A 26663-nucleotide genomic window follows, 5' to 3' on the forward strand; every position below is an offset into this window, starting at 1 on the left:
ACCCCATAACTCCACTATCCTCAAGGGCTCTATCTAGCTCTCTCTTGAATGCATTCAGAGAATTGGCCTCCACTGCCTTCTGAGGCAGAGAATTCCACAGATTTACAACTCTCTGACTGAAAAAGTTTTTCCTCTTCCCCGTTCTAAATGGCCTACCCCTTATTCTTAAACTGTGGCCCCTGGTTCTGGACTCTCCCAACATTGGTTATCCACTTTGGCGGCAAGAACAGGAAAGCAGAGTATTCCCTGAATGGTGGCCAATTAGGAAAAGGGGAGATGCAACGTGACCTGGGTGTCATGGTGCACCAGTCATTGAAAGCAAGCGTGCAGGTGCAGCAGGCAGTGAAGAAAGCGAATGGTATGTTAGCATTCATAGCAAGAGGATTTGAGTATAGGAGCAGGGAGGTTCTGCTGCAGTTGTACAGGGCCTTGGTGAGACCGCACCTGGAGTATTGTGTACAGTTTTGGTCTCCTAATCTGAGGAAAGACATTCTAGCCTTGGAGGGAGTACAGAGAAGGTTCACCAGATTGATCCCTGGGATGGCAGGACTTTCATATGAAGAAAGACTGGATAGACTAGGCTTATACTCGCTGGAATTTAGAAGACTGAGGGGGGATCTTATAGAAACATATAAAATTCTTAAGGGGTTGGAGAGGCTAGATGCGGGAAGATTGTTCCCGATGTTGGGGAAGTCCAGAACCAAGGGTCACAGCTTAAGGATAAGGGGGAAGTCTTTTAGGACTGAGATGAGAAAACATTTCTTCACACAGAGAGTGGTGAGTCTGTGGAATTCTCTGCCACAGAAGGTAGTTGAGGCCAGTTCATTGGCTATATTTAAGAGGGAGTTAGATGTGGCCCTAGTGGCTAAAGGGATCAGGGGGTATGGAGAGAAGGCAGGTACAGGTTACTGAGCTGGATGATCAGCCATGATCATATTGGATGGCGGTGCAGGCTCGAAGGGCCGAATGGCCTACTCCTGCACCTATTTTCTATGTTTCTATGTTTCTATTGGGAACATGTTTCCTGCCTCTAACGTGTCCAACCCCTTAATAATCTTATGTTTCGATAAGATCCCCTCTCATCCTTCTAAATTCCAGTGTATACAAGCCTAGTCGCTCCAGTCTTTCAACATATGACAGTCCCGCCATTCCGGGAATTAACCTAGTAAACCTATGCTGCACGCCCTCAATAGCAAGAATATCCTTCCTTAAATTTGGAGACCAAAACTGCACACAGTACTCCAGGTGTGGTCTCACTAGGGTCCTGTACAACTGCAGAAGGACCTCTTTGCTCCTATACTCGACGACTCTTGTTATGAAGGCCAACATTATTATTGGCTTTCTTCACTGCCTACTGTACCTGCATGCTTCCTTTCAGTGACTGATGCACTAGGACACCCAGATCTCGTTGTACGTCCCCTTTTCCTAACTTGACACCATTCAAATAATAATCTGCCTTCCTATTCTTACCACCAAAGTGGATAACCTCACAATTATCCACATTAAACTGCATCTGCCATGCATCCTCCCATTCACACAACCTGTCCAAGTCACCCAGCAACCTCATAGCATCTTCCTCACAGTTCACATCGCCACTCAGATTTGTATCATCTGCAAATTTGCTAATGGTACTTTTAATCCCTTCACCCAAGTCATTAATGTATATTGTAAATAGCTGTGGTCCCAGCACCGAGCCTTGCGGTACCCCACTGGTCACTGCCTGCCATTCTGAAAGGGACGCATTTATCCCCACTCTTTGCTTTCTGTCTGCCAACCAATTTTCTATCCATGTCAGTATTCTACCCCCAATACTCTAATTTTGCCCACTAATCTCTTTTGTGGGACCTTGTCGAATGCTTTCTGAAAGTCGAGGTACACCACATCCACCGGCTCTCCCCTGCCAATTTTCCTAGTTACATCCTCAAAAAATTCCAGAGGTTTGTCAAGCATGATTTCCCCTTCGTAAATCCATGCTGACTCGGAACGATCCTGTTACTGCTATCCAAATGCTCTGTAATTTTGTCTTTTATAATTGATTCCAGCATCTTCCCCACCACTGATGTCAGACTAACTGGTCTATAATTTCCTGTTTTCTCTCTCCCTTCTTTCTTATTTTGGGGTGCTGATTCAGATGATTAAGATGCACAGGATTATTAGTGACTTGGTCACATGGAATTCTTTCTACCCGACTGAACAAAGACAGGGTTGTGGTGGAAGGATAATATTCCGGGTGGAAGGATAATATTCCGGCTGAAAGTCCGAGTTTTGCAAGGATCTGCGCTGGGACCGCTGCTGTTTGTAATGTAAAAAAATGACTTGGACGTAAACATAGACAGGTTAGTCAGGAAATTACTTCTGGACTTTGAGTCATAAGGTCATAAGTGATAGGAGCGGAATTAAGCCATTCGGCTCATCAAGTCTACTCCGCCATTCAATCATGGGTGATCTATCTCTCCCTCCTAACCCCATTCTCCTGCCTTCTCCCCATAATCCCTGATACCCATACTAATCAAGAATCTATCTATCTCTGCCTTAAGAATATTCACTGACTTGGCCTCCACAGCATTCTGTGGCAAAGAATTCCACAGATTCACCACCCTCTGACTAAAGAAATTCCTCCTCATTTCCTTCCTAAAGGAATGTCCTTTAATTCATATGTTAATCCACTCATTCCTGGGATCATTCTTGTAAATCTCCTCTGGATCCTATCCATGGCCAGCACATCCTATCTCAGATATGGTGCCCAAAATTGCTCACAATACTCCAAATGCGGCCTGACCAGCGTCTTATGGAGCCTCAGCATTGCATCTCTGTTTTTGTATTCTAGCCCTCTTTAAATAAATGCTGGCATTGCATTTGCCTTCCTTACTACCGATTTGACTTGCAAATGAACTTTTTGGGAATCCTGTACCAGTACTCCCAAGTCCCTTTGCACCTCCGATTTCTGGATTCTCTCCCCATTTAGAAGATATTCTACACCTTTTATTCCTACTACCAAAATGCACGACTCCACACATTTGCTACAATATATTCCATCTGCCACTCCTCTGCCCCCTCTCCCAGTCCCTGCTTTATCTGCACTACCTGCCCCTCCACCTATTTTTGTATCATTTGCAAACTAGGCCACAAAGCCTTCAATCCACTCATCCAAATCATTGATATACAACGTGAAGAGTAGCGGCCCCAGCACCACCCCCTGGGGAACTCTGCCAGTCATTGGCAGCCAACCAGAAAAAGCCCCCTTTATTGTCACTCTTTGCCTTCTGCCATCCAGCCAACCTGCTATCCATGCTAGTATCTGCCCAAGTGCTCTGCAACATCATCCTTTATAATGTCCATTACACCTATCTTTGAATGTAAAGCTGACTGCGTCAATTGTGTTGGAGTTCTTCTCAATGTTGCACATGGTATTATCGGTCACTTCAATGGGTATCTTGAATCGAGAATGTGCAGTTCTTCCACCAGGCATCAATGTAGCTGCTATACCAGAGGATGCTACAGCAAAAGCAACATCAACTTGACCTCGAACTTTGGAGAGGATCAAATTGGTGAGAATTGTTTTGCCCATTCCTGCTGGTATATCAATGAAAAACATTGAAGGAACATTCCTTTCCAAGCAGCTGCACACATGGTCATACACTGCTCTTTGCTCAGCATTCAGCAGAGGCTCGTTCTCTTCAACAAATCACTATTGTTCCGGTCTATTGTACTGCAGTTCACTCAGCAATTCTGGATTGTCACCATCAAGGTTCATCCTTCCATGTCTTGGTAGTGGCACATGAAAATATCCCAGTGTCTTGTAATTCACAAGCTTGTCTTGAATATACAACAGAGCCTGATCATGATGCCTCTCATCAATCATGATATTTGGATCAGCGATTGTTCTCCGTTCTCTTTGAAGGTAATCTTCAGACATTGAATTCTTGAAGCGATCCCATAATTGTCGAGAAGTGTTGATCTCAGCAATCGTCAGCAATCGTCAGCTTCGGGGAGTCTTGTCCGTTCAGCATCTTCCATCGTCTGTTGCCAATGGTCGTCAGTTTGCAACAAACCTCTTTTTATGCAGACGTCTTTGAAGAATGGAAGAATATGTCCGTCATGTGTTCTCGATGAATCGAAGGATACTGGCCCTTTTACGTGATGGAGAAGCAGTCTCAAGTAGTAGAGGTCACATCTCAAGTAGTAGAGGTGAATCGGACAGTGCCCTAGCTTATGGAAGGACTATTCAGAATCCTGATAACAGATGGGGATCTGCCCAAAAAGAGCAGGGAGAAGAAGGAATGACCAGGGTGAGACAAGTCTCTGATTACGTTGGCTGCTTTTCCGAGGTTGCGTGAAGTGCACATGGAGTCAGAGGCGGAAAGCCTGGTTTGCGTGACGGACTCGGCTATATCCCCACCTCACTGCAATTTCTTGCAGACTTGGATAGTTCCCAAACCAGTAAAACCTTTTAATGACATTGCTAACAGTAAATAGTGTAATAACAAGTAACTGCAGATGCTGATTTACCAAAGAAAGATTTTTTAAAATGCTGAAGTAACCCAGTGAGTCAAGCATCTCAAGAGAATATGGATAGGTGACTTTTCAGATCAACACCCTCATGCAGTAAATAGTGTAGATAGAAAACGGAAAATTGAGAAACGGCATTAACAAATTGGGAGTGATGAAAACGATGACAATGGAGTTCAGCATTGAATGTGGAGTCATCCATTTTGGATTCTAATTAAACACCACAGATTTTTTTTTCCCCAAGAAGACAAGAACTATGGACGAGCAAGAATCTAACTGAAGAGCCCTTTGTGGAAAGGCAAAATATATAAAAAGGTCAAATGGATTTTTGCCACAACATCAAGGATACAACTCTAAAGTTAATGCGTCCACTCTCTTCTAGATTATTCTGTTCAGTGCTGGTAAATAAACCAGGAAGGAAATACGACCTTGGAGTGGCATAAAATGCTAATTAGCAACGATGATTTGGGACTATAGTGGGTAGTTGTGTCGGCTAGGCCTGTATTCCTGAAACTTTAGATAATATCTATATTCAGCATTAAAACTGATTGAAGAACTAACAAACAGAAGCTATCTGCTCTGTCATGGAAGAGCAAAGAATATTGGACGTATCTTTTGATAGCGTTTTATCTGTCTGTGGATGATGTCAGTAAGCACTTATTTCTCTTTATGACAGTGGAAAAGTGCAGTTATCTGCCTTGAGAACAATGGAAGTTTTGTCAGTTGTTTAGTCAGTGAAATTAAGATTTTTGTTAAAAGTAATGAATTTAAGAAATATAGAAAAGAGTTAAAGCACAAGGATAGGTGATAACAAGGGAAGGGGTAGAATGAAAAAAAGGAAATGCATAAAGCCAGAAACATTTGAACAGACATTTATAATAAAAGTTAAAATTTGGTTCGCTTATAATTTTGATTTTTTAAAAAATATATTTAAGTTATATTTTTTGCTAACTATTGAACTTTGAATAACTGAAAAGGTTTTTTAAAGAATACCACTCTTATAAGATTACACTTATTATTGTTTATACTTTTAGTATTATTATAAAGGTTTATACTTTTAGTATTGTTATAAACCACCAAACCCTCCCAAAGTGTGGCAATTATCAGGTGGTGTCTCAAGGGAGCATTTCATCAGTTTGCATCAGCACTTTTTTAAACAAACCAAATCTCAGAACATTGCTCAATCCCAACAGAAATAATTTTGAAAAACTGCCCAATGTTACAAATGTATAGATGAACAGGTGCCCAAGAATGCAAATACATAATTTCTGCAAAGAACACATGTAGCACAAAAAAAAACTAGCCAATCAGTCCTGATGAGGTGCCACGGATGCTGAATTCCTACAATAGTCTGTTTTTTTTCTCTCTAAATTACATCACCCACAGTCTCTTATGATTCCAACTGGCCACTACATTTTAAGTTCGTGAACAGAATTCAGCACTTGCAAAATTTAACTTGGAGCAAATGAAACGATATAGGGTTAGTGAGGGCGAGTTGTAAAGAGATAATATCATGGCTGATCTATCATTGAATTGTAGAGTAGGCAGGAGATGCCAAATTATTATTTTTTAATTGTTCTGTACAAACAAGAAGTGTTCGGGCCTCCAAAGAGAACAAGATGCAATTTATCTTACATCCTCTGCACTCTCCTGCCTAAGTACAGCCAAGGTTAAAAGAAAAACAAAGAGACAAACACAGGGAACTGCAGATGTTGGAAATTTTGAGTTGAGCTTAAAAGTGCTGGACGAACTATGTGGTTTAGGCAGCATTTTTGGAGGGAATTCCTTCCCAACTTCCCACTGAGTTGCCCCAGCACTTTTGTGTTGTATTCAAGGTAAAACAAACGTCACCCTACCTTGAGCTGGAATATGGCATTTGCCCATGGAGAGGAGAGGAGAGGGGAAAGACGTCTCTGCTCACGCCATGCACTTAAACGTGAATGTCCCACTTTCCCCACCCACCCACAGCAAGGTCTCGACTCACCAACCCGCCATCAGTAAAGGAGGTCCGGTGGGGGGAAGGAAAGCAAGAGACAGAGAGAGAGATTGAGAAACGAAGAGGAGGAGGAAAAGGGCACCAGAGGCGTTACAAATGCGTGATGGAAACTTTGCTTTATTTTGTGTAGGAGGATTTGTGGGGGGGGTGGATTTGTTATTTTTAAAGATAATGTCAACCAGTTGCGCGGCCTATGGATGCACGGCCGCGTACAACAAGCACACCAGCTTCCATGGGGAGGGGAGGGGATGGAGGGAGGGACGGGACGGCCTCAGGGGATGGGATGGGAAAGGGAGATGAGAGGAAAACTCATCGGGTGAGTCAGTGTTAACCCGGAGCCTGCGGCCTACAGCGCCGTTGGCATGGGTGCCGCAGCTGCCGGCGGGTTCTCCCCTCCCCCTTCCCCCCCCCCCTGTAAAAAGATGGTGATGATGTTTAACGGGCCAAAAAAGAAAAAAGGGCGGTGTAAGAAAAGAAGGTGAGGGAGTGTGGGAGTGTTATTTTGTGCATTGAAGGAGGGATCAGGCTCGTCCCCCTCGGCGTGGGTGGTCGAGAGACGCCTACATGCGTGCGAGTAATGGACGAAGAGAAGAACACCTGTGTGTGGGGAGAAGGGAGCGTTTTGAGGGCGGCGAGCATTTCCATTGGGGATTGGTGGCAGCGGCGGCAGCGGCGGCAGGTTGTTGGCGCCAACAACCCGCTGCTGCGCCAAATATTTTCATCTTTGATTTCATTTTGTGGAGTTGCTAAGCTTGTCCCATCATCCTTTATTGTCTAAAAGCATTTGAGTTAGAGAGTCATAGAACTATAAGGCACAGAAATAGGTCAGTCCTATGGCTCAACTTGTCCACGGTGATCAACTTGCCTAATTATGCTAGTTCCATATGCACCTGACCCATATCCCTCCAAACCTCCTTTATTAATTTCCTTGTTCAAGTGTGTTTCAAATGTTATAACTGTACAATACAATACAATACAATATATCTTTATTGTCATTGTACCCAGGGGTACAACGAGATTGGGAATGCGCCTCCCATACGATGCAATAATTTAAGTAATTAACAGCAACCCAACAAAACAAAACAATTGTAACAGTTTTTAGACAGGGTAAAGTGCAAGTTGATCTATGCGTTGTGGCCATCCAGCTCAGCAGGACCGGTTCATAGCAGCTATGGCCCTGGGGATGAAGCTGTTCCTGAGTCTTTCTCTGGCAGCTCGTTCCATATACTCATCACCCACTGCGTGAAAAGGTTGCCCTCAGGTCCATTAAAAAAAATTATCTTCTTACCTTAAACATAACTTCCCAACTCCTGTACTCAAAACCCTGACTAATGGAGGCAAGCATTCTACATATTGTCTATATGTTTCTTGGAACTGTGCACCTATTCCTCCTCCTCCTCCTCCTCCTCCCCCCACCCCCCCAGGTTTCAGGTTTCTCTGTTCTGCATAGACCACCAGGGCCCCACCATTTACTGTAGAAGTCCTGCCCTAATTTTTCATACCAAAATGCAATAACTCTCATTTGTCTGAATTAAACTCCAGCTGCCATTCTGCCTGTTGGCCCAGTTGATCAAGATCCTGTTGTAATTGTATATGTCCATATTTGTTCTCCACTGCATCCCAATTTTAATGTCATTTGCAAATAGTTTAGTAACATTTTAAAATACATTAATATTGCATGTTTGCTGTTCATTCTTTTTAATAGAACTTGCTGCAGAGCATGATCAGCGTAGACCAGGAAGATAGAGATTTTATCCAGAGTTTACATTACCCAGAGGAGGAGTATCACCTTAAATTATTGAAAAATGTAAGTAAATTTACAGAAGAAACATTTTAAGAGCTAAATCAGAAATTCATATTGTAATGCATGTGTTTTAAGTAGAAAAGATGGAATCACATTTCATGTCAGTTACGTAGTGAAAGTTGCAATCTTATGTGGCAGTACTTACAAAATAGATTGCATCTGAAATAATTGTTCTGGTCCTTGTACATTTCTTAATTATTCTGTAATTATGGCAAGAGTGGTGAGAAGAATTTCATACAGAATAAGGCTGACAACTAAAATCCTGTGTGGAGATACAAGAGACAGCACGGTGGCACAGCGGGGAGAGTTGCTGCCTTACATCGTCAGAGACCCGGGTTAGATCCTGATTATGACTGCCGTCTGTATGGAGTTTGTACGTTCTCCCCATGACCTCGTGGGTTTTCTCCGGGTGCTCAGGTTTCCTCCCACACTCCAAAGCTGTACAGGTTTGTAGGTTAATTGGCTTTGGTAAAATTGTAAATTGTTCCTAGTGTTAGTGTACGGGGTGATCACTGGTCGGCGCAGACTCGGTGGGCTGAAGGGCCTGCTTCTTCACTGCATCTCTAAACTAAACTAAAGTAAAATTGCAGATGCTGAAATCTGGGACGACAAACAATCTGCTGGAGGCACTCAGCAGTTTGAGCAACACCTGTAATGCCACTGTGGTTATGGGGGATTTCAATATGCAGGTAGACTGGGAAAATCAGGTTGGTTCTGGACCCCAAGAAAGGGAGTTTGTAGAGTGCCTCCGAGATGGATTCTTAGAGCAGTTTGTACTAGAGCCTACCAGAGAGAAGGCAATTCTGGATTTAGTGTTGTCCAATGAACCAGATTTAGTGAGGGAACTCAAGGTAAAGGAACCGCTTGGAGGTAGTGCCCATAATATGATTAGTTTTAATCTGCAATTTGAGAGGGGGAAGGTTAAATTGGAAGTGTCAGTGTTGAAGTTGAACAAAGGGGGCTATGAAGGCATGAGAGAGGAGCTGGCCAAGGTCAAATGGAAAGGGATCCTAGCAGGAATAACAGTGGAACAGCAATGGCAGGAATCTCTGGGCATAATCCAGAAGATGCAGGATCATTTCATTCCAAAGAGGAAGAAAGATTCTAAGGGGAGTAAGAGGCAACCGTGGCTGACAAGGGAAGTTAGAGATGGAATAAAACTAAAAGAAAAGATGTATAAGATAGCAAAGAGTAGCGGGAACCCAGAGGGTTGGGCAACTTTCATAGGACAACAGAAGGTAACAAAAAGGGCAATATGGGCCGAAAGGATGAGGTAAGAAGTGAAGCTGGCCAAGAATATAAAGAAGGACAGTAAAAGCCTCTTTAGGTATGTGAAGAGAAAAAGATTAGTAAAGACAAAGTGGGTCCCTTGAAGACGGAAACAGGTGAAATTATTATGGGTGACAAGGAAATGGTACTTCGGATCTGTCTTCACTAAGGAAGACACAAACAATCTCCCAGATGTCCTAGAGGACATCTACGTCCTATGGGCGGCACGGTAGCGCAGCGGTAGAGTTGCTGCTTTACAGCGAATGCAGCGCCGGAGACTCAGGTTCGATCCTGACTATGGGTGCTGCACTGTAAGGAGTATGTACGTTCTCCCCGTGACCTGCGTGGGTTTTCTCCGAGATCTTCGGTTTCCTCCCACACTCCAAAGACGTACAGGTATGTAGGTTAATTGGCTGGGTAAATGTAAAAATTGTCCCTAGTGGGTGTAGGATAGTGTTAATGTACGGGGATCACTGGGCGGCGCGGACTTGGTGGGCCGAAAAGGCCTGTTTCCGGCTGTATATATATGATATGATAGATATGATAGGACAGAGGATCTAGGGAGATAGTGGAACTGAAAGAAATTTGCATTAGGCGAGAAATAGTCTTGGGTAGACTGATGGGCCTGAAGGCTGATAAATCCCTAGGGCCTGATGGTCTGCATCCCAGGGCACTCAAGGAGGTGGCTCTAGAAATTGTGGATGCATTGGTGATCATTTTCCAATGTTCAATAGATTCAGGATCAGTTCCTGTGGATTGGAGGGTAGCTGATGTTATCCCACTTTTCAAGAAAGGAGCGAGAGAGAAAACGGGGAATTATAGACCAGTTAGCCTGACATCGGTGGTGAAGAAGATGCTGGAGTCAATTATTAAAGAGGTAATAACGGCGCATTTGGATAGCAGTAAAAGGATTGGTCCAAGTCAGCATGGATTTATGAAAGGGAAATCCAGCTTGACTAATCTTTTGGAATTTTTTGAGGACAAGTAAAATGGATGAAGGAGAGCCAGTGGATGTAGTGTATCTAGACTTTCAGAAAGCCTTTGATAAGGTCCCACAAGGGAGATTGGTGAGCAAAATTAGAGCCCATGGTATTGGGGGTAGGGTCTTGACATGGATAGAGAATTGGTTGGCAGACAGGAAGCAAAGAGTAGGAATAAACGAGTACTTTTCAGAATGGCAGACAGTGGCGAGTGGAGTGCCGCAAGGCTCGGTGCTGGGGCCTTAACTATTTACAATATATATGAATGATTTGGATGATGGAATTAGAAGTAACACGAACAGATTTGCTGATGATACAAAGCTGGGTGGCAGTGTGAACTGCGAAGAGGATGTTAGGTGGTTGCAGGGTGACTTGGACAGGTTGAGTGAATGGGCAGATGCATGGCAGATGCAGTATAATGTAGATAAATGTGAGGTTATCCACTTTGGCGGCAAAAACAAGGAGGCAGATTATTATCTCAATGGTGTCAGATTAGGTAAAGGGAAAGCGCAACGAGACCTTGGTGTCCTTGTACACCAGTCACTGAAATTAAGCGTGCAGGTACAGCAGACAGTGAAGAAAGCTAATGGCATGTTGGCCTTCATAACGAGAGGATTTGTGTATAGGAGCAAAGAAGTCCTTCTGTAGTTGTATAGGGCCCTGGTGAGACCACATCTGGAGTATTGTGTACAGTTTTGGGCTCCTAATTTGAGGAAGGACATCCTTGTTATTGAGGTAGTGCAGCGTAGATTCACGAGGTTAATCCCTGGGATGGAGGGACTGTCATATGAGGAAAGATTGGAAAGACTAGGCTTGTATTCACTGGAGTTTAGAAGGATGAGAGGGGATCTTATAGAGACGTATAAAATTATAAAAGGACTGGACAAGCTAGACGCAGGAAAAATGTTCCCAATGTTGGGGGAGTCCAGAACAAGGGGCCACAGTCTAAGAATAAAGGGGAGGCCATTTAAAACTGAGGTGAGAAGAAACTTTTTCACCCAGAGAGTTGTAAATTTGTGGAATTCTCTGCCACAGAAGGCAGTGGAGGCCAATTCACTGAATGAATTTAAAAGAGAGTTAGATAGAGTTCTAGGGGCTAGTGGAATCAAGGGATATGGGGAGAAGGCAGGCATGGGTTACTAATTGTGGATGATCAGCCATGATCACAATGAATGGCGGTGCTGGTTCGAAGGGCCAAATGGCCTCCTCCTGCACCTATTTTTCTGTTTCTATCTATTCAGGGATGGATGGGGGTGGGAAGGAATTGTCAGAGTTTCGGATCGAAACACTTCATCAGGGCCCGGAGTGAAAAAGGAAGATAGCTGATATAAAGAGGAGAGGGGGAGTGGTGAGATGAGGGCCCGTGGGTGATTGCTGGACTGAGGAAGGGTGGAGAATGACCAGCAGATGGAGCTAGGTTGGAGAGGCGGAGGAGGGGTGGAGCTGGGAGACAGTCAGGTGAATGATAGATGGAGGTAGACAAAGTAAAGGCAGATGGAGACAGTAATGGGAGTGGGAGGGGAAAATGGAGATGGAGACAGCTAGGTGGGCAATAAGCAGGAACATAAATAAATACTACCAGCGCTGGAATCTAATAAGCAGGAAATTCAATCATCGGCCCATCTTTAGTTTTTGTTCAAACTATTTCTTTATTTTGCCTATGCTACTTGGAAGAAAATACCAGTTCTACCGTGGGAATGTATGTTTTTCTTAGTTGCAAGAAAGTGATTTTAGAATCTTTGCTTTACCTTCTCATAAGGTTAAGACTTAAGTTTCTGATTTTCTTAGGATCATAACTTGATTAGTTATTTCTTTTTAGTGAGGGCAACAAGCCATTCCCCAAATGCCTTATATATACTGCTAGATTTTCCAGCTATGTTAAACTTTAGAGATACAGCGTGGAAATCTGTCCTTCGGCCCACCGAGTCCGCGCCGACCAGCCTTCATCCCGTACACTAGCACACTCTTGCACACCAGCTACAATTTACAGCAGCCAATTAACCTACAAAACCTGTACGTCATTGGAGTGTGGGAGGAAACCGGAGCACCCAGAGAAAACCCACATGGTCACAGGGAGAACGTACAAACTTCATACAAACAGCACCCGCAGTCGGGATCGAACCCTGGTGTCTGGCAGAATAAGGCAGCGTCTACTTGTTATTTGATCTCCATCAAAGAATATTTTTTGCTCTGATACTTTGGCCATTAAAGACACACAGTTTGGTAGCAAAGTTTACCATCCTAATCCAGATGTTAAGTGCACAACTGTATGATAACAAATCATAGAGCAAATTTGGTGCAGTAAGGCTAGATTACTCACTTTTCCATGCGTACATGTTAGGGACAATTTCCTTAACTATCTTTTATTTGTATGATGCGCTGGTTAGATTACATCTGAGGTACTGCATTGCTTCTGAACACTGCACCTCAGGAGTTGGTCCTGCGGGAGATGCTATGCAAATTCACCAGAGTAATACCAGAGCAGGAAAGGTTAAACACAGGTTGCACACAGCAGGTTTGCATTCCTTTAAGTTTTGAAGGTTGCAGGATGATATACTTGAGTTATTGTGATCAAAGGATTTGAGACGTTTAATGACAAGGGAATTCAAAATGTGGGCGTATCTTTTTCGGTGAGAGCCAGGCCACTCAGGGGTTGCTTCTTAGTTTCGTTTATAGATACAGCGCGGAAACAGGCCCTTCGGCCCACCGGGTGCGAGCCGACTAGCGATACCCGCATATTAACACTATCCGACACACACTAGGGAGAATTTTTACATTTACCAAGACAATTTACCTACATACCTGTATGTCTTTGGAGTGTGGAAGGAAACCGAAGATCTCAGAGAAATCCCATGCGGTCACGGGGAGAACGTACAAACCCCATACAGACAGCACCCATAGTCGGCATCGAACCCGGGTCTCCGGCACTGCAAGCGCTGTAAGGCGACAACTCTACCGCTGCGCCACCGTGCCACCCTTCATTACAAAAAGTAGTAGAAATTACTAAATTGTTTCACAGTTTCAAATTTGAAATCTATCAGATTTGGACTTTTGTTAGGAAAGGGTTTTGAGGAATATGCTCTATTTCTGTTCCTGTTTTGCTTTAGAGTGTATGACTTGCATAATGTATAGTGTTTCCTCTTTCAGATGGTCTCTTCTCTGGTGAATCAACTTCAAGACGATCAGTGTGACAGAAGTTCCATGTTTTTAAGGCAAGTGTCAGGTTTCAAATAGAATATGAAATAATTTAAAACCTCATAAACCATGATTGATGTGAACATTAAAAAGAACAATCAGGCCCTTTTTCACTGTGCTAAATTTTTCTGTCTTAATAAAGGGAGAAATTTATGTACTGAAATTGTGGGTTACATTCTTGCTGCATGTTTAGGTTCATTGTAAATGTAGTTATGTTTAATGTGAAGCACCCTGAAGGGGTAAAACTGCGTGGAATATAAATCCAGTGCCCTGTTGAATCTTGGTTACAGAGTCCCTGTAAGCGCTTTTTAATCCTAACTGCCAATAATTAAAGTCTCTTCAGAGAGCAAATATTCCCCTTTGCACTCACTAACGATTTCAAATGCATCCTTAAAATTGCTTTATTGTGAAGAGAGTCGACTGGTTTATTTTAATTGATTCTTCGATTTAAAGACATAGGTTGTATATTTCTCTCAATGTCCCTTAAATTAATAATCTTTCACAGATGATGGTGTATCATGTTGAAGCACACTTAAATATTCCATCCATTCTGCTCTATAGTTGAATTGTAGAAAGCTTACAAAATGAAGTAAAGAGATATATTTGTTTTGATTACTTTTTTTCCTTTTCCATTTACTTGTTTTCATGTTGTACTTGTATGGTTGTATCTAGAACTTCCGATGCAGATATTCATGCTAAACTGCCTCTTCTCACTTCATAGCACATCTTGTTGCTGCTCCCGAAGCTTATTATAGACACGTTGGATATTACTAAATTAGATTATATGCGGCACAATTTGTTATTCCTTACTTTCCAACTGCCACATCATACCGTTTGAAACGATACTCATCCACAAAGGGAATCCATCGCAGCCATGTTCTATTTGAAGATTTGGACAGGGATAACATTTATTATCTGTCCCCAATTGACCTTAAAAAGATGGTGATAAGTCAATTTAGTGAACCACTGCCACCCTTCTAATGAGGTTACTCCCAGTGCAACTTCAGCTCTTGGAGTGATTTCCCTTTGCCCTTTGACTTCAGTTTACCTGGGTATTTTGATGTTACACTGGGTCAAATGCTACCTTAATGCTAAGGGCTGCTTCTCTTACCTCACTTTTTTTGTTTGAGAATGGAACACAGCTGAAATGATCAAAAGTTGCGCATGACAACCTTCCATCATTTTGCTGATGATTTAAAGTAGGGTAATTTGGTGACAACTAGATTGCATTCTTTTGCTTTTTGTGAACAGAATACATCTGGACAATATTTCACATACTTGGGTAGATAGCATTTCTATAATTGTATTGTCAGAGCTTGGCTAGAGACACAGTTAGGCCTCTGCATGTTCCGATAACTTGTTGCATTCTGTGCTTTTGGCCATTTCATGATACTTTGATGAGTGGATCAAATTGGCTGAAAACTGGCTGTGCATCTAAGGAGAAAGCTGAGAAGGATTACACACCTTCCACTTTGGGTTATACATAAGGGTGAATAATTTGTACTGTTATTTAAGAAGGGCAGCATGGACAAACCAGGGAACTACAGGCTGATGAACCTGAGAATAGCGGTGGGAAATTTACTGGAAGGGATTCTTAGAGACAGGATCTAGCAGCATTTGAACTGGCTTTATATGTGGGGAATCATGTCTCATATGGAGCTTTTTGAGGAGGTCACCAAGAGGATTGATGAGGGCAGGACAGTGTCTACAGAAATGGGCAGAGAAATGGCAAATGGAGTTTAATCCAAGCAAATGTGAGTTGTGTAGGAAGGAACTGCAGATTTACACCGAAGGTAGACACAAAATGCTGGAGTAACTCAGCTGGACAGGAAGCATCTCTGGAGAGAAGGAATGGGTGACTTTTCACGTCAAAACACCTTCAGCATCAGGAGAGAGGGAGACTAGAGATATAGAAGGGTAAGCTATCCACGAAATGTAGAATGGTTGATTGTTAGCTGAGGGGATAGGTGACAACGAGGCATACAGTGAGTAAAATTAATCAGGAAGGCAGTGAAACTAGGGTGGGGGAAGGATGGAGAGAGAGAAAGCGTGAGAGAAATCAATATTCGTACAGCTGGGTTGTAATCTGCCGAAGCGAAATATGAGCTGCTGTTCCTCCAATTCGCGTTGGGCATCACTCTGACTGTGGAGGAGGCCCAGGACAGAAAGGTTAGTATGGGTAGGAAGGAACGGCAGATGCTGGTTTATACCAAAGATTATTCACAAAATGCTGGATTCATTCAGGCAGCATCTCTGGATAGAATGAATGGATGATGTTTTGGGTCGAGACCCTTCTTCAGACCCGTCTCAGGTCAGTATGGGAATGGGAGGAGGGGAAATAAAGTGTTTAAGAACTAGGAGATCACATAGGTCTAGGCGGACTGAGCGGAGGTGTTCAGCGAAATGACCCCTGAGCCGACGTTCGGTCTCGCCGATATAGAGGAGTTTACACCCGGAACAGTGGATACAGTAGATGAGATTTTAGATTTAGAGATACAGAGATACAGCGCAGAAACAGGCCCTTCGGCCCATCGGGTCCGCGCCGCCCAGCGATCCCTGCACATTAACACTATCCTACACCCACTAGGGACAATTTAAAAAAAAAACATTTGCCCAGCCAATTAACCTACAAACCTGTACGTCTTTGGAGTGTGGGAGGAAACCGAAGATCTCGGAGAAAACCCACGCAGGTCACGGGGAGAACGCACAAACTCCGTGCAGTACAGCACCCGTAGTCAGGATCGAACCTGAGTCTCCGGCACTGTATTCGCTGCGCCACCGTGCTGCACTATGAGGTTGGAGGAGGTGCAAGTGAACCTCTGCCTTACCTGAAAGGACTGTTGGGGTCCTTGGACATAGTTGAGGGGGGAGGTATATGGACAGGTGTTGCATCTCCTGCATTTGCAGGAGAAAGTACCTGGGGAGGGGATGGTTTGGGTGGGAAGGGACGAGTTGACCAGGGAGTTGCAAAAGGAACGGTCTCTGCGGAAAGCGGTGGAGATGAAAAGATATGGTTAGTAGTGGGATCCCGTTGGAGGTAATTAATATGTTGCAGGATTATGTGCTGTATGCGATGGCCGATGGGGTGGAAGGTAAGGACAAGGGGGACTCTATCCTGTTGTGACTCGGAGGAGGAGGAGCAAGAGCGGAGCTGCGGGATACTGAGGAGACCCGTGTGAGGGCCTCGTCTATTATGGATGAGGGGAACGCCCTTCCCTAAAGAATGAGGACATTTCAGACGTCCTGCTATGGAACACTTCATCATTGGCGCAGATGTAGCCTAGATGGAGGAATTGGGAGTAGGGGATAGAGTCTTTGCAGGAGGCAGGGTGGGAAGACGTGTAGTCTAGATAACTGTGGGAGTCAGTACGTTTATAATAGACTAGACCAAGTGGGCCTGTTGGGCCCATTCCTCGTAGAGAGGACAGGGAAGGGGAGAGGGTGTAACTGACCATGGCGATGTGCAGTTGATAGTGTATATATCTCCGGTGATGGAGATGGTGAGGTCAAGAAACGGAAGGGAGATGTCGGAGATGGTCCAAGTGAATTTGATTGCGGGATGAAAATTGGTAGAGAAGTTGATGAAGTCAGTGAGTTCTGCATGGGTGCAGGAGGCAGTCCCGATGCAGTCGTCAATGTAGCGGAGATAGAGTTCGGGGATAGGGCCAGTGTATGCCCTGGAACAGGGATTGTTCAAAGTACCCTACAAAGAGGCAGGCATAGCCGGGGCCCACGCGAGTGCCCATGGCTACACCTTGAATATGGAGAATGTGGGAGGGGTTGAAGGAGATGTTGTTGAGAGTTGTACTTGGGGAGGTCGGATGTAAGGGGAACGTATATTATTAATGTATAAGAAAATAACTGCAGATGCTGGTACAAATCGATTTATTCACAAAATGCTGGAGTAACTCAGCAGGTCAGGCAGCATCTCGGGAGAGAAGGAGAGAAGTATATTATTAATGACAAGATCCTCAACAATATTGATGTACAAAGGGTTCTTGGGGTCCATGGTCCACAGCTCCCTGATAGTGGCAAGCAAGTAGAGGGAGTGGTAAAGAATGCATACGGTATGATTGCCTTCATCAGTCAGGGCATTGAGTATAAGTGTCGGGAAGTAATGTTGCAGCTTTAGAAATATTTGTTAAGCCGCATTTTGAGTATTTTGCGTAATTCTGGTTGTCCCATTACAGGGAGAATGTGGAAGCTTTGGAGAAGGTGCAGGCATTATTTTGTAATGTCCATTTTTACTTTGAAATGCACTAAAATAGGCTTGGAAACTGGTAGTTTTGTGTGTAAATTTTCAATATTTTTCCAATTTTTTGACCCCCGCTGTACGCCTTGCGCAAGTGCTCGGCTCTTTTCCTTTTTTTACCTCACACACATGCCTGCTGGAGGAAGTCTAGGAAGTGTAGAACGTTTTGGTATCCTTCTAGTGTAGGTCAAAGGGGATATATTTAAGAGGGGTGACGTTTTCATTCAGTGGGTCGTCTTTATCTGGAATGAGCTGCCGGAAGAAGCTATAGAGGCAGATACAATTACGACTATAAAAGGACATTTGGACAGAAATATAGATAGGACGGGTTTAGAGGGCTACGGGTCAAATGCAGAGAAATTGGACTAGCCCAGTATGCCAATTGGTCGATGTGGACAAAGTGGGCCTGTGTTACATCTTCACTTGGTTGCCACCTTATTTTGGTGCAGCTAATGGTGTACCTTTCTGCATTCCTCATGGAACATGGACTCGATAGTAGTGCTTAAGTGAAGGCTATGCCAGGCCATGAGATTATGGATTCCCCATCCCACTGTTGTTAATAGCCCACAGCACCTCGTTGATGCCCAATTTGAGTTGCCACATTTGTTCTAAGTGTACCTCATTCAACATGATTTGTAGTGTCCCACAGCACAATCAAGTTTGTCCTCTTTGTTAAGAAGCGGCTTTGTTGTTACAAGGACAACGTGATGTAACTTCTACTAATTATATCATGGACATGTGGAACTGACACAGGTAGATCTGTGTCAAAGGGCAAGTAGGTTAATCCTTTATGCTTGGCTCATCCCCTACCATCAGATTCGGTCTGATAGCTTTGCCTGTCAAGACATGGCTTGGTTAGTGATCATATCATCAAGCCACTCTTAATAATAGACTTTGATATTGAAATCCCCAACCAGAATACATTCAATGATCTTGTTACTTTCCATAATTCTTTTCAAGTATTGTTTAATAAAACACTGCATCTTCAGTTGAAAGAGGACTATAGATAGTGATCAAGAGGTTTCATGTCCCACATTTCATCTGCTACCATGAAATTTCAAGGAATCAGAGATCAAATTGAAGACTCCCAGGGCTCCTCTCCTGCCTGTAAACCTCCAGTGTCTCGGTTATCAGGAGGGTGCTGTAGCTATTTTTGGCTGAAGCAGATGTCTTTTGCAGCCATTGCTAATTGTGAATGATTCAAAGAAAAAACACACTCATGTAAAGAATGCTGTATATTACGAGTTGCACCAATTATTTTTTTCATTGCATCTGATTTGGAACATAAACTTAACATGTATTAAAGGGATTGTTCATTGTCTCTTATACTAAAGTTTGGTCTTGAGTGTAATTGGAAGTGTGGTTACAACTGTTTGATGATGTATACCACTTGGAGACATCTGTCCCATTTTAGGGCTAAAGATACCATCAGTATTTACCTCCACTGTTGCTCAAGAGAACATTTAACAGTGCCTGCAGCTACAGGCTTTGCCTTCTCTGCTCCATTCGAATGTTCCAGGAGTGTTAATGCAAAACAAAATCAAGTTGAATAATTGTAACTATCCCACCTGTTTTTTAATATATTAAATTATGGTAATGTGACAACAGACTGCTTTTAAAAAGGGCTTAATTTGTCAACTAGAGCCAAAAATTACTATAATTTTACTATTTCCAATGGCTCCAAACTAGGAGTCATAATTCTTTTGGCAGCATATTTCAAAAACTTCTGTTTGCCAAACAAGTAGTTTTGCTAGCTTGTCATCAGTCTGAAAAAGGGTCTCGGCCGTCACCCATTCCTTCTCTCCAGAGATGCTGCCTGTCCCGGTGAGTTACTCCAGCATTTTGTGTCTACCTTCGATTTAAACAAACATCTGAAGTTCTTTCCTACACAGTTTTGCTAGCTTGACAATTTGATTTATATCACACATGTATTATGTTGAACAGAACAAATTTAATTTTTTTCCACAGAGACAAATTCTGCAAAGTGTTTTTTGGGATCTGGAATTATTTTGGTTTGCTGAAATCTATTGAGGCCATGGAATCGCAAAGCAACTTTAATACAAGCTTTTCCCAATTCTGACCAACCAGAAACATTAGTTATGTTTCCCTCTTCTCAGTGACAGCCTGAGTATTTCCAGCAATTTCTGTGTGTAGTATTTGGAGAGTGTTTGTTTCTCTCTGAGATCCCCTACCATAGAGAAGTTCCTTGAGGATAGGTAGCGGTGACACTGGATAACTTGGAAGCAAGTGTCTCCCATTTTCCAATGTATTCTCCTGGACTGAATCGTATGGAATTTTGGTTCCTGTTGTGTATTTTATTCTACCCAGTAGCTCTTCATTTTCTTTCTTTATAACTGATATATATTTGTCAGGGCTTGAAAAATACTTTGAAGTATTTTATATAAAATCTGAAACAAGCAGTGATTGCATATTCTAAATTAATAATTTAATAATTGCTCACCACAATAAAAGTTATGAGTTCATCTGAAATAGACACTAAGTGCTGGAGTAACTCAGTGGGTCTGGCTGCATCTATGGAGAAAAAGGATAGGGGATCTTTTTGGTCAGGACCCTTCTTCAGACTGCAGTTATGGGTCTGCTAAGTTATTCCAGCACTTTGTGTCTATCTTCGGTATAAATCTTTCTACACACCATGAGTTCACCTGTTCATATTTTGCTCAAATGCTATTTCAAATTATTGAGTGCTAGTTATAATAATAATAATAATAATAATAATAATGCATTTTATTTATATAGCGCTTTTCATATACTCAAAGACGCTTTACAGAGATTTAGAGAACATAGGGAAATGAATAAATAGATAAATAAGTAAATAAGTAAACGAACAGAGAAAGGAGACAGAAGGTGAGGTGATCTTCAGTGGTTGAAGGCAGTACTGAACAGGTGAGACTTCAGCGATGTTTTGAATGTGGTGAGTGAAGTTATGATCTTCGTTGTGCATTCTCACACCCAAGATCACCGAAATTCCTTCAACTTTCAAAGGGTGTTCTTTAAACTGAAATTTTAATAAAGGCGTAAGAAATTAAGAGAGGCTCAGACATGGGAACAGGAAGAATCTAGTTCTTCTGCGGATATGTCAATAACCAGTTTATGGATTTAATTTAATTATATTTTTTTCACCCCAAATGTTTCAGGGCCATAAAACCCACTATTTGAAGGAGTAATGCGCCATTATATTTATGGAGTATGTGGCTAGATCCTTGAAGTAGTGATCTACAGTACAAAGGCCTGGGATATCTGGTTAGCTTAAAAGGCTGATTTTTCTCACTGGTGTAGACACAATGGGATGAGTTCCCTCCTTTTGCTGCAGCATGGTCACAGAAACTGGCTTGGGAGGAGCTGTCATATTTTTAGAATTTAACTATTATGGTATGGTTTTATCTTGTATCCTGATAATATGGTTTACAGTTCTACTCATGAGAAACTAGCATAATTTGAAGATAATACCGAGAATCGCTGACTGTATCTGGATACCATACTTGCTATACTGTTTCAAAGTAACTTTGGTTCCGCAGATAGATACAGGCACACACACCTACAGGTTCTGATTTCCTTCTGTATAGGAGTGAGCAGAGAAAGTTCTAATATTATTAGCTGATATATTTCAATTATATAATAGTGATCTGATAAAAAAATAACAGGTGAGTCCCAATTACAGTCGTGCTATCTGTAGGCTATTTCCGTAAAGTGCTTAAAAATATACAAGTGTTCATGATTTGTTATTGTTATGCTATTGGAATTTGTTCAAATTAAATTTGTATGTTTATATTGGTCTCTGTTATTTAGCTCCCCTCTTGCTGTCTGCTGATCAGCTTTGCATAGGATCCACTCTGAAGGAGAACCATAGGTGGATAAATGGGAAAGTCCAATGTCCGCAATGGGGTAGAGGTGAATCAGACAGTACCCTAGCTTACTGCTCTGAAGCCTGATAAAAGGCGAAGAAGCTTAGTCTGGTAGTACATGTTTTCAAGCTTCTGTACCTGTTGCCGAACAGGAGCAAGGAAGAGAGGGAATGGCTGGGGTGGGACAAGTCTTTGATTATGTTGGCTGCTTTTCTGAGGCAGCATGAGGTGTAGATTGAATCAATGGTGTGGAGTCTGGTCCGTGTGATGGACTGGGATACATCTACAACTCTGCAATTTGTTTTGTCTCGGGCAATCTGTTCCCAAATGAAATTGTGATGCAACCCGACAGTCTGCGTTTGTACGTTTAAATTAACAAAACCATTACTTAATGAAAACAAATTTTGAAATTCATTAACAGATGCATTTTACAATCTGGTATCTGATAGAAACTGTTTAATTTTGTTTAATTTGCCAGCACACAATAAGAGCAATAGATGTAGATTTCAAAATCCAAATCCTTTGACTGTTCCCCAATAACTAGACATTTACATTTTGGACATTTTTTTCTTCCAATGATTCTATATGTTCATCTCTGTTAGTGAGAAGCTTAAAGTTTGACAAATATTTGTTAAAAGATATTTAAAATCTAAAATAAATTTAGAAAATTATAATTGTAACCATAATTGGCAGCATGTTAATAGGTATGAGATCTGAACAAGTATATCCAAGTTCTCACAAGGTGAGTGGAAGTAGATTAACTTCCCTCTTTCCGAATGTGGACATATGTGTATTTCCAACATTTTCTATTCATCTTGTAACTTAGAAAAATACTCATTATTTTTCCATTTATTTTTTAAGTAATGCTGTTTTCTTTTATAGGTTACCCTCAGAACGATGGAGGAACATCTCTATTCTCTGTTTACCTATTATTACTTTACCTGAGGTTGTTCCATTGGTGGAAGGTCTTCTGAGTTGTCGTGACAATGGTTTGGATGAAACTTTCAGCACAGCGTTCCTAGAAACTGTCAGCAATTGCTTTCTGCAGTAAGTAGCCTTTATATTGCAAAAGTGTGCTTACAAATCATGCCAGGTAGCATTAAAACCTTAATTGAAACTGTATCAATATGTTCCAACCAGCTAAAAATTGAACAGGCAGGGGTTATTTTTCTTAAGAAAAAGTTTGACTGCATGTAGTCTGATAGCAAGCAGTGGAGAGATTCTATTTGATGGGGAAGTGTTGGGAATATGTTTCGAGTTATGGAAGGATCCAAAACAAAGACTAAGCATGTAAGTTCATTACTGCAACAACAAAAAACAGGAAAACTGTCTTTACCCAGTGAGTGGTTATGGTGTGGAATTTGGTAATCCATGAAGTAGTTGAAATGAAATGCATTATTGAATTACAGGGGACGCTTCGATAAGGAAAAGAATGAAGGCATCCTGGAGTCTCCTATCACTTTGTGATTCCCTATCACTTCCGTTTGCCTTGATCTATCCTCCGGCTAAAACCAGCCATGTGGCCATAGATCTGGTTGCTGCTGTTGCTTTGCATGCTAAGATCTCCCTCGTCAATGCCTCAAAATATAATACTTCTCGCTCAAAACAGCTCTTCTCAAAATGGCCGTTCCAATGTCTAGCCTGTGGAGATTTTGCCTATTGAAAGCTAGTTCAATAGCCTTTTAAACTAACAATCAGCATAATAATTTGCCTCATAGTTAAATTTCCTCCCAGTTAAAAAAGTCGGAAAGTTATCCATTTTACCCCAGACTCTTGAGAATGCTTTAATTCCCCACAGGGATATTGATGTTCTTTTATGAAGCTATATGCTAAAGTGCTGCATTAAAATTTAATGTTCTATTAATAATAAATGATCTACAGTTATAAAACCATCGCTATTTATTTCTGCTTTACTTCCATTGAAAATTTATTACCACTCTTCAATTTCCTGACAAATTAAATTTTTTAGGTTATGGACATTTAAAAAGTTTTTGAACGCATGTAAATACATTGAAAATTAGCAGAAATACATTATTCATCTTATTTTCTGGTTGTTTCTAGCATGCATGACACTATGGTGCAGGTGTCAGCCTTGGCTCAGTGCCAATGCCCTACTCTGAGTCAGGAGGTTGTGGATTCCAATCTATTTCTGGGATTTAATCCAGGAGAAGTCAGTGTAATGCCATAGACGTGCTGATCTTTTCAAAGTTTCCTTTGATTTGATATTAAACCATCCGTTAAACCTTGAATTGGATGTGAAAATGTCTGGCATAGAAGTCAAGTCAAGTCAAGTCAATTTTATTTGTATAGCACATTTAAAAACAACCTACGTTGACCAAAGTGCTGTACATCTGATTAGGTACTAAGGAAAAAAAATGAAACATACAGTAGCACGCAAACAGTTTACAGCGCCTCCTCAATGAGCCTCAAACGCTAGGGAGTAGAAATAGGTTTTGAGCCTGGACTTAAAGGAGTCGATGGAGGGGGCAGTTCTGATGGGGAGAGGGATGCTGTTCCACAGTCTAGTAGCTGCAACCGCAAAAGCGCGGTCACCCCTGAGCTTAAGCCTAGACCGCGGGATAGTGAGTAGCCCCAAGTCGGCCGACCTGAGGGACCTGGAGTTAGAGAGGGGGGTTAGAAGATTTTTGATGTGGGGGGGGGGAATGTCCATTTAGGGCTTTATACGTGAATAGGAGGAGCTTGAAGTTGATTCTGTACTGTACAGGGAGCCAGTGGAGAGAGGCCAGAATCGGGGTGATGTGGTCCCTTTTACGGGTACCCGTCAGGAGTCTCGCTGCGGCGTTTTGGACCAGTTGCAGGCGGGACAGGGAAGATTGGCTGATCCCAGTGTATAGGGAGTTGCAGTAGTCTAGGCGGGAGGAAATGAAAGCGTGAATGATTTTTTCTGTGTCGTCGAATTGGAGGAAAGGTTTGATTTTAGCTATGGTTCGAAGTTGGAAGAAGCTGGCTTTTACCACAGCGTTGACTTGCTTATCAAATTTTAATGCAGTCAAATATCATGCCGAGGTTTTTGACATGCGGTTTGACTAGGCAGGATAGACTTCCAAGACTGCCTGTTATCGATTTGATGGAGTCGGGGGGGCCGAATAGGATGACCTCAGACATTTAATTGGAGGAAGTTCTGTGCCATCCAACATTTTATGTCCTCAAGGCAGTGTAAGAGGCTGTTTAAATTTGACTGGTTGTTGGGTTTCAGGGGGAGGTAAAGCTGAGTGTCATCGGCATAGCAATGGAAAGAAATGCCGTGCCTTTGAATGATTTGGCCAAAGGGGAGCATGTATAGAGAGAAGAGAATGGGGCCTAGGATGGAGCCTTGTGGAACTCCGCAGGAGAGGCTAGCTGGAGCAGAGGAATAACTGCCTATGTTGATGGCGAAACTCCTATCTTTGAGGTACGAAGCGAACCAGCTCAGGGCAGTGCCATCAATGCCAACCGCGTACCGGAGACGGTCAATAAGGATGGTGTGGTCCACTGTATCGAACGCTGCGCTGAGGTCGAGAAGGAGCAGGATTGCACAGTCGCCGGTGTCGATGGCGAGAAGCAGGTCGTTGTATACCTTCAACAAGGCAGACTCTGTGCTGTGGTGGGCTCTGAAACCTGACTGGAAACTTTCCAGGATGGTGTATTGGTGCAGGTAGGGCACTAATTGGTATAGAATTGCCTTTTCTGGAGGTCCTACATCCCCCACAATTAAGATGTGGATTACAGGAATGTCGGAGACACTTCATCTGGAAAGATTGAGACTTGTACTAGTGGACAGGTTGAATCTTTTCAGAGGAATATGGTCTCCATTTATTGTATATTTAAAGGGTCAAAATGGCTTGGTTCGAGGACATGACCGTGGCCTGAATAATGGAATGGAGGAAGAATTATGAACAATAAATCATGGATATATCTCCAATGATAGATAACTTTTTTAATACTCCATTCATTTCTCCAATTTGGATCTCTTATTTTTATTTTATTTTTCTCTATCTTTTCCTCTCTTAAAAAAAAAGTATAGAAATATGTAGGACATAATTGTTAATATTAATAATATCACGAATGTATGTAATAAGTAAATTTTATTAATATGTATTTATGTTTAATAAAAATATTTATCAAAGAATTGCCTTTTCAAGGACTTTTGACAGGAATGGCAGTTTGGAAATGGGTCTGTAGTTGCTAGGCAAGGTGGGGTCTAGGTTAGGTTTTTTCAGTAGGGGCTGGACCACCGCGTGCTTGAAACTGGTTGGAACAGTGCCAGTGGCCAGAGAACTGTTGACGGCAGCGGCTGACTAGCAGTCTGTCCGTCTTTTTTTTTCCCTTTTTTTGTTGTGTGTCGGTGTTGGGATGGTTTTTATATATTTTTTTTGGTTGTGTATGTGTGGGAGGGGGTGGTGGTGTGGGTGGTGTGGGTGGGTGGGTGTGGGGGAAACTTTTCTCTTCCTCACGGCGCGGGGTGCGGCTCGGCTGCGGGGCCTAACATCGCCCGCTGCGGCTCGGCCGCTGGACTTTACATCACCCGGTGCGGCTTGGCCGCTGGACTTTACATCACCCGGTGCGGCTTGGCCGCTGGACTTTACATCCCGGTGCGGCTTGGCCGCTGGACTTTACATCACCCGGTGCGGCTTGGCCGCTGGACTTTACATCCCGGTGCGGCTTGGCCGCTGGACTTAACAGTGCCCGGTGCAGCTCGGCTGCGGGGCTTAACATCGCCCGGTGCAGCTCGGCTGCGGGACTTTTCACCGCTGGTGCGGCTCGGCTGCGGGACTTAACATCGCCCGGTGCGGCT

The 26663-nt window shown here is 42.7% G+C and overlaps 1 protein-coding gene across 1 annotated transcript in view; it reads left to right on the forward strand.

Annotated features, from left to right (window-relative positions):
• fancc (FA complementation group C) overlaps positions 1 to 26663 on the forward strand; it is a 118878-nt gene that overhangs the window by 32106 nt on the left and 60109 nt on the right. Inside the window, exons 4-6 of the mRNA XM_078396157.1 lie at positions 8211 to 8312; positions 13706 to 13770; positions 22751 to 22915. Coding sequence (XP_078252283.1) covers positions 8211 to 8312; positions 13706 to 13770; positions 22751 to 22915 — 332 coding nt within the window. The remainder of the gene's footprint in view (positions 1 to 8210; positions 8313 to 13705; positions 13771 to 22750; positions 22916 to 26663) is intronic.

The sequence above is a fragment of the Rhinoraja longicauda genome, chromosome 3 (genome assembly GCF_053455715.1).
Source record: "Rhinoraja longicauda isolate Sanriku21f chromosome 3, sRhiLon1.1, whole genome shotgun sequence".
Classification (NCBI taxonomy): Eukaryota; Metazoa; Chordata; class Chondrichthyes; order Rajiformes; family Arhynchobatidae; genus Rhinoraja; species Rhinoraja longicauda.